The 8,751-nt window shown below is 34.8% G+C and overlaps 1 gene segment (V, D, J or C); it reads right to left on the bottom strand.

Moving 5' to 3' along the window:
* Positions 1–270: 270 nt before the first annotated feature.
* The window catches only part of LOC124386981, a gene marked incomplete at its 5' end in the record, with an annotated part of 11,785 nt that continues 3,304 nt past the window's right edge, over positions 271–8,751 (bottom strand). Inside the window, 2 exon segments of the V gene segment in view lie at positions 271–274; positions 1,961–2,258. Of these exon segments, the coding sequence occupies positions 271–274; positions 1,961–2,258 (302 nt within the window).

Raw genomic sequence — 8,751 nt, 5'->3', positions numbered from 1 at the left:
AGAGCAGAGTCTGATACAGCAGCAGAGGAGATGATCAGATCCACTTCATCTTTACGAGTTTTAGCATCCATTCGTGCTGGTTTATCAGAAGCTAGAGATCCACTTTGCAAAATAATAAGAAGGAACTTAGGTTTAGATTTTGGATGTTGTCTGTACCAGTGCAGGGTGCTGCTTGGTGCACTTGTTTTGTATCTGCAGGACAGAGTAACATTTTCACCTTCATCTACAACTTTATGGGTAACAAGTGTCTCTATTGAATCTGCCATGGAGTCACCTGTCATAGAGAAGAGAACATAATGATATAGCCTTTACACAATCAAGCTACAACTACATTAGTTAGTATGTACCATATATTAAACTTTTTCATCACTACTGTCTAATTAATAATTAAATAAACATTTAATATTTCTGAATGAGTAATAAATATCTATGTATAACTCACCTAGTGAAAGCCACAGACACATCAATATAACAGTGAACATGATGAATGGTTTTATCTGATTGAGAATATTCTGAAATATATCTGTGCTCTAACCAGTTAACATCATAAAGGTTCATGAAGCTCCGCCCCTCAGCTGATCTTGCATTCAGCATCACATGAGGAACCTGTACATATTTTAATTAAATTGTAATTGTAATCCAAATAATAATGTAATTATAAAAAAAATATATCATTCTACACAAGAGGAGCTCAAACTTTTTTATGCGGCTCCTAAGAATCTAACTTGATTGAGGGAAATGGGCTAAAAGTAAATGTTGCATTACACCAAACTGTATTATATTAAAAGTAAAATTGTCATGGTTTTCTTTTATTTATGAATTCTTAATATTTAGAAATAAGTATATATAAATTCTCTCTCAGATAATTCATTTTTTTCCGATGTCTTCTAGTTCAATGAAACTTATAGTCAAATGAAATTCCATTAATAGCACAAGAGTTTAATGTCTAATGCAGCTATTCAGGTTATAAGCAATACAGCCATATGCCTGCAATATCAGTGACCTCTAATGAGATACATGAAGTTTGTGCTTTTTTTTAAATGTTTTTCCAAATTGGGCTGCAGCTGATTTACTGAAAAACTTTGAATAGTATGTGGGTGGGAGTGAGTTAGTTTACTTCTCAAAAAATCAAAAATGTTGGTAACTTAGATATGAATTAATGTAATAATGAGACATTAGGGACAAACTTACACTTATAAAGAACAATCTTTATTCATCTTATTCATTCTTTATCACCACATTATCTGAGTAAAGCTGCTTTAAGAGAATGTTCAGTGTTAAAGCGCTATACAAATAAAAATGAAATAAATGTAATTGAATTAATGACAATCCCTTCCTGTTTTACTCATATATTGCATAATGATCCAAATCAAAGGTCACCATGGGATAACTTTGGATCTCTGACTGTAGTTTGGTCATCTCTGCTCTACACTGATGTTTTTAGGAAAATAAAAACAATAACTTCATCTAGATCAATGTTTTTATCTCCTGCTCAATTTTATCTACTTTATTGAGGCACGATATATTTGTGAATTCTTCAATATCACCTGTGTGTAGGAAACACTGTTAAACATATACAAGGTTTTAGTGGATCATTATCATGCAACAACCTAAAGAAGAGTTTAAATTGAAGTTATTATAAGTGTATTTTTTTTTTATCTATTCTTAATGAAGGAAATTAGAGCAATTGTAGGTCTTACAAATTAAATACTTTAATAAATTACACCAATGAGGCTGCAGCTGACTTACTGACAAACTCAGGATATTATGTAGGTGGGATCAATTAAATTGCTTCTTAGTTTAAACTTCTTCAAGGTCATCAGACTGAAACTCAGACAGGAGGTTGAGCATGCAGAGGTAAACATGTAAACAGCTCCATCTAGTGAGAAAAGCATGAATTTGCTGCAGTCATGTGTAGTGCTTTTTGTACAGTGGAGTTGGGTTTCCTGTCACTGTGGGCGTCAGAGCGCAGTAGTACAGTGCAGAGTCTGATACAGCAGCAGAGGAGATGTGCAGATCCACTTTCTTATTAGTTTTGTCAAGTTTTATGGACAATCGTGGATGAGGTGGTTGAGCTTCTGTGACATGTTCACTGGTTTCTTGAATCAGCAGCAGAAACTCTGGTCTTGATCCAGGTTTTTGTTGATACCAGTGAAGTCTGTAAACTGATCCAGTATATGTGCAGGACAGTGTGATGTTGCTGCCTTCAGTTACAGATAAAGTGGTTTCTTCTGGTTTAATGCTGATATCAGCAGCTCCTATTATACAATCAATTACAAAAATATATCATGACTATTTTTTTTTAAATAAATAGAAAAAGTTTCTGTTCATTAAAAATGAAAAATTCCATGTGTAATATAAAACTTACCAATATCAGCAATAGTGAAGAAAAGTAAGAAGAGGAGTAACATTGTGATTCTGAGTGTTTAGTTCAGACCTCCAGCTTTAGAAATAAATGTCAGGGTTGTGTATGTGAGATTGTCTCTGATGTCTCCACATGTAGCTCCGCCCACTCATATTTATTCATATTCATCACAACTCTGCTTCATCTCATGCTGTAAAAGCGGCCTGACAGATTATTGTGTTACAGAATTCATTCATTTAGTTTATTCAGTCTGTTTCAACAATACAATGCACTACACTTAAAGGCCGTAAATGGTGGTCATTTTTTTATTTTACCTCTGTACACCCCCACAAATGATTTAAAATAAAACAATAATGATGCTAATGAAATTTAGAACCCATGGACTTCTCCAAATACTGAGTTGCCGCTTTTAAGCTCTGAGAATTTATACGTCTACGTTTTTTTTTTTTTTTTTTCAGGAAGTAAAAAGTTGCCCACATTCAGGAAAGTAATTTACATTTTATACACATGTACATGAATGAAGAAATACAGAAAGATTGATTACAATTAATTAAAATGAAAACTGAACAGAAAATGTCAATGAATGCAATCAAATGTATATAGTAAATGTAATGTGGTTAATGTATAGTAATGTATAAGCCTTCTTAATTCTTCTTTTCTGTTTCATTCAGCTGCATCTGTTACCACAAATGTGTCTGTGGTTTACTGATAAACAGTAGGTAAAGGAAATATCTTTGATGAGTTTTTGTACAGTCTTTTACTGACTCTATATTACTGTGTAATGTCTCTAAGAGCACAGTGATAGAGAGCAGAATCTGAGAGCTTTAGACCTCTGATAGTAAGTTCAGTAGAGTCGCTGGTAATTTTGGACTCTAATCGAGTGTCAGTGGGTTTGCGCTCTATAGAACTATATGATCTTGCACCTTTAAGCAGTAAAAACTGTGGTGTGCTGTTAGGATATTGTTTCAACCACAAAAACATAATATTTTCACTGCTTGTCTCATATGAACATTTCAAAGTAACAGTGTCTGTTTCCTTCCCATTGGCATCTTCATCTGTTGACCCAATTTTATCTGCAAAACTGCCTGCTGTAAAGAAGAAAATAGTTTTTTAGGCACACACAAATTTCTTAAGAAATTAATAGAATAAAGCTTTAAAAATACATATGAAAAAGTACACTGAATATAAATTACCTGTAACTACAGTGAGAATCAGTGGTGTGTATCTCACTATGTACAGTAAGGTGTAGAGTTGAGTCATTTCTGAACACAGCTCTGTGAGGATTCTGTATAATAGTGCTGTATGTGCTGAACTTTACACATGAGGGAACACGTCTCTAGAAGACCACACCCAGGAAGTGAATTAAATAAATTAAAGTGTGAACGAGTGTGTAAAAGGGTTTGTGCATTGTGTTCTACAGAGGGCTAATATCTAATTCTGAGGGCATTCTTTTATTACACTCAGGTTACCTCAGTACAGGCTTTAAAGCCACTATGATCCTGACCAGTGAAAAATGGTTACCAAAGGATTCATTTTGTCCACTAAAGATGCAACATGTGCCAACAATATAAACTCTTTTTAGTGAGAAAGAGAGAATCCCAGAAAAAGGCATGTCAATTTTTTTGTACAGTATGTTTTTGTACAGTGCAGCTGGATTTCCTGTCACTGTGGGCTCCAGAGTGCAGTAGTATAGAGCAGAGTCTGATACAGCAGCAGAGGAGATGATCAGATCCACTTTCTTTTCCAGATTGTTACTTGTTTTATTAAGTTTAATGGACAATCCTGGATGTGGTGGTTGAGCCTCTGTGACATGTTCACTCTTCATCTTCATTAATCAGCAGCAGAAACTCTGGTCTTGATAGGACAGTGTGGTGTTGCTGCCTTCAGTTGCAGATAAAGTGTTTTCTTCTGGTTTAATGCTGTTATCAGCAGCTTCTGCTATAAAAATAAAAACAAAAACAAAAAAGCCCTTGTAGCCACATAAAGGGTGGCTTGCCTTGGCAAAAGCGGGGCACGGGCCGTGAGGGAGAGCGCTCTCCTCAAAGAGTCCTAGTACTTGGCCCATAATAAGATCACATACTACACCATCTTGTGGAGAAAGACTGAGAACGACACCAAGTTTAGCTGCTTCACTCCAGTTCAGAACTGATCTGTAAAACTTTCTATCTAATAATAGAAAACTAATGTATGTAATGATCAAAATCTGGTGTTTATAGTTGACAGCAGTTTTACATGATTGTGTCTCTCACCCTGAAAATGTACTGCTTGGAGAAGTTAATGATGTAATTCAGGAGCAGCAGTAAACCAGCACCACTACAGCTGCAGATTCTACATCAGAAGTAATAAAATGATGCAGATTTCATTCATATCAACGACATTCAAAACAAAGTAGGGTTTGGTTCTCCTTGTTTTATATTTATGAGGTTCTATTTGATGAAGTTTAATTGTAGGTGTAAATTAATGCATCATATAATAAAACATATTTACAGGTAGGTAAAGCGGCTGTTATTAACACATGAATCATCATCACTCCAGCTTTAGTTTAAGGTTGGTGCATTATTAGTTCCTGATTAGTCCACTTTACTATACACTTTTACCCATCATTCATTTTCAGTAACCACTTTATCCTGGACACACCTTCAGAATCATATATATACAGTATACATACTTACATTCAATCATACATCTTCCTGGTCAGGATTGTGGAGGATCTGAAGCTTCTCTCAGTAAAACAGAGCATAGAGCAGGAATATACACACAGTTACAGACAATTTATTGTGTAAACAGTCAATGTTTAAATAATTATGTTTCATCATATTTGTGCACAATCAGAAATTGTCATAAAACAAAAAGGAAATTCCAGTAACAGTCATCTTTGTATTTGTATGATCAAAACTCACATCTGTTCATTAAAGAGTTTTCTCTTAACATGCAACATGCAGTTGTAAATACTGGATAATTAACACATAAATGAATGAATGAATAAATAAAGGAATAAAGTAAAGAAAGTCAAACGATTACATTTCCACATATTGTGCACCAGTACACTTACAATGGTTATATTTTTCAAAAAATATGTTCTGGAGCATCAAAAATGTTGAATTGTGAATTTCCTGTGTTGAATGTTCACCTGTTTACTTTTATTTTCTATTTATTTCACTTGTAATTGTTACCACATTTTTTCTGTGTCTGTGGTTAACTGATAACAAGGTGGTAAAGGAAATATCTGTCATATTCTGTGGTTTCTTTAAACGTTAGGTTTTTGTACAGTCGTTCAGTGACTCTGTATTACTGTGCTTCTCCTACTCTTAGAGCGCAGTGATAGAGAGCAGAATCTGAGATCTGTAGGTCTTTAATAATAAGTTCAGTAGCATCTGAGGTTGTTTCTGCCCTGAATCGAGATCCACTGGGATTGTAGTCATAACCACTTGCTGACTTTGCACCTTTATACAGTAAAAACTGTGGTGCGCTGTGAGGATATTGTCTGTACCAGTAAAGCCGAATGAAGCCACTGTTTGTCTCATATGAACATTTCAGAGTAACAGTGTTTGTTTCCTTACTCACAACATTGTCATCTTCATCTCTCGGCCCAATTTTATCTGCAAAACTGCCTGCTGTAGAGAAGAAAATATAAATAAATTAAAACATATACAATTTTTTGCTATTTTGTAAACATACCCAAAACATCAACTTGTGATTTAAAGTATAATAATTCTGTTAGTTAATACAATGAAATAACTGGTGAATATGAATGACCTGTAACTACAGTGAGAATCAGTGGTGTGTATCTCACTATGTACAGTAAGGTGTAGAGTTGAGTCATTTCTGAACACAGCTCTGTGAGGATTCTGTATAATAGTGCTGTATGTGCTGAACTTTACACATGAGGGAACACGTCTCTAGAAGGCCACACCCAGGAAGTGCTGCTGTTGTAGTGTAACTTCATCCAGATCATCACTTTACAGAATCAGTGACAGTGAACTGAGTGTTTCTAGCTTTTATCCTCCATAAATAATTGGTTATACTGAGAAGATTATGATGAAGGGAAGCAGATGATAATATTTTTTATTAATTTATAAACTCATAAACATACACTATTAACAGTAGACTATTTGTATGTTGACATTTGTATATACCAACTATATTCCATTTAGAGATTTTAAAATTATGGCAATTTTCTGAGGCTCCCACACAGAAAATAATAAGTTAATACTAATATTGAGCACAAAGACATTGTGAGTTTCTCAGACAGCTGTGTGGGATTTGTATGTGCTATAAAAAGTGTTAACTACAATGTGTGTAATGTAACTACAATATGTCTTGTACCACTGCAAACTGTGTTCACATTTAACTGTTGGAACACAATCTATTATGATAACGTAAGTATTTTTAAGGTGAGTCAGTGCACTTTCTGGAGGAAACAAGTGTATTTGTGTTAAAGCAGGGGGTTGAATTCATATGAATTTACTCAACCATCTTGTGAAAAAAAGAGAGACTTTAACACAGGAAGGCTTTTTATCTCTATGATCCAGTTTATCCTAAATAATGGGTTACTGGGAAAAAGAAGAAATTCACAAATCATGACAGTAAGTTAACACGGCAGGTAATATGAATTCATGTTTAATTAATTTAATATGCTGTAATTAATTGGATTTTTTTGACAGACATTGCTTGTAATAAGAAACTCATTCTTAGAAATCTTAGGAGTGTAATCTGAACACATCCAGTAAAATTAGGATTGAAATGCATACAAGTAGTTTGGCAGAATAACTAAAGTTTGTGGAGGTTTTTGTACAGAGCAGCTGGATTTCCTGTCACTGTGGGCTCCAGAGCACAGTAGTATAGAGCAGAGTCTGATACAGCAGCAGAGGAGATGATCAGATTCACTTGCTCATTTTTAACTGTAGCATTCAGGCGTGGTGGAAGAACTTGTATCTCCACTTAAGGATGTAAAGAAGGAACTTAGGTTTAGATTTTGGATGTTGTCTGTACCAGTGCAGGTTGCTGACAGAAGTACTTTTTGTATTTGCAGGACAGAGTAACATTTTCACCTTCATCTACAACTTTATGGGTAACAAGTGTCTCTATTGAATCTGCCATGGAGTCACCTGTCATAGAGAAGAGAACATCATTTTAACTTTAAACAAGCAAGTCAAAGTTATATACATTTGATTTATTGTAATAAATCTCAATTAGTGACTAATTAATCTCCAAATGAAAAAGATTTGGTGTATAACTCACCTAGTGAAAGCCACAGACACATCAATATAACAGTGAACATGATGAATTGTTTAACTGAATGAAAATATTTTTCTGTAGATCCTGCAGAGCAAAGAATGCTGAATAAAATTCAAAATTTACCAAACAGCAATGTACAGAGCATTCTATTCAACTCCTGATCTTGTGCAAGCCTCGAACTGTGTGTGCAACCACATGTTTCTGTGCTTCCTGATAACAACTTGGTAAAGGACCATCTTTCTTCCTCTACACCATTGTTATGTTATTGTACAGCTTTTCAGTGACTTTGTATTACTGCTGTGTCTCTGAGAACAGTGATAAGAGCAGAATCTGAGAGCTTTAGGCCTCTTATAATAGTATAGTGATGTCTCTGGTTGTTCTGCCTCTAATCGACGATCCGCTGGAGTGCTTTTAGATGTGAACTTGCCCTTGAGCCTTTATACAGTAAAAACTGTGGTGTCTTGTTAGGATATTGTTTATACCAGTAAAGCAAAATGTATTTCTTGTTTTATGAACATTTCAGAGTAACAGTGTCTGTTTCTTTTCCATCGATGTACCATTTGTGTCTGTCATTAATTATCTCAAAACTCCTGCTGTAAAGAAGATAATAGAGAAATCAATGTGTAAAGTATTTTTATGAAAAAACTAATTATAAATTAGCTAATTAATTGTTTCAAAATGAAATTAATTCTATTAATCAGGTAATTTGAAATAATGACCTGTAAATACAGTGAGAATCAGTGGTGTGTATCTCACTATGTACAGTAAGGTGTAGAGTTGAGTCATTTCTGAACACAGCTCTGTGAGGATTCTTTGACTTAGAGCCATAGTTGGCCAAGTTCATTTGGATTAAAGTCATAGTAGCGACATAATAGAGCTGTAGTAGCAGCACAGTGTTCCACATCAGGCCCTAGCAGCACAACACAATTTGAATTAAAGTCATAGTAGCACAACATTGTTCTGCTACAGTAGCTCTAATATACCTATGTTGTGCTAGGGCCTGACGTGAAACACAGTTAGCATTAGAGCTCCAGTAGCAGCAAAGTGTTTCACATCAGGGCCCTAGCAGCACAACATAATTTGAATCAGAGCCATAGTTGGCCCATAAATTGACTTAGAGTCATAGCAGCACTACATAATTAGCATTA

Source organism: Silurus meridionalis, chromosome 6 (genome assembly GCF_014805685.1).
Source record: "Silurus meridionalis isolate SWU-2019-XX chromosome 6, ASM1480568v1, whole genome shotgun sequence".
NCBI lineage: Eukaryota > Metazoa > Chordata > Actinopteri > Siluriformes > Siluridae > Silurus > Silurus meridionalis.
The sequence above is the reverse complement of the archived record's forward strand: the minus strand, read 5'-3'. Positions and strand labels throughout refer to the sequence as shown.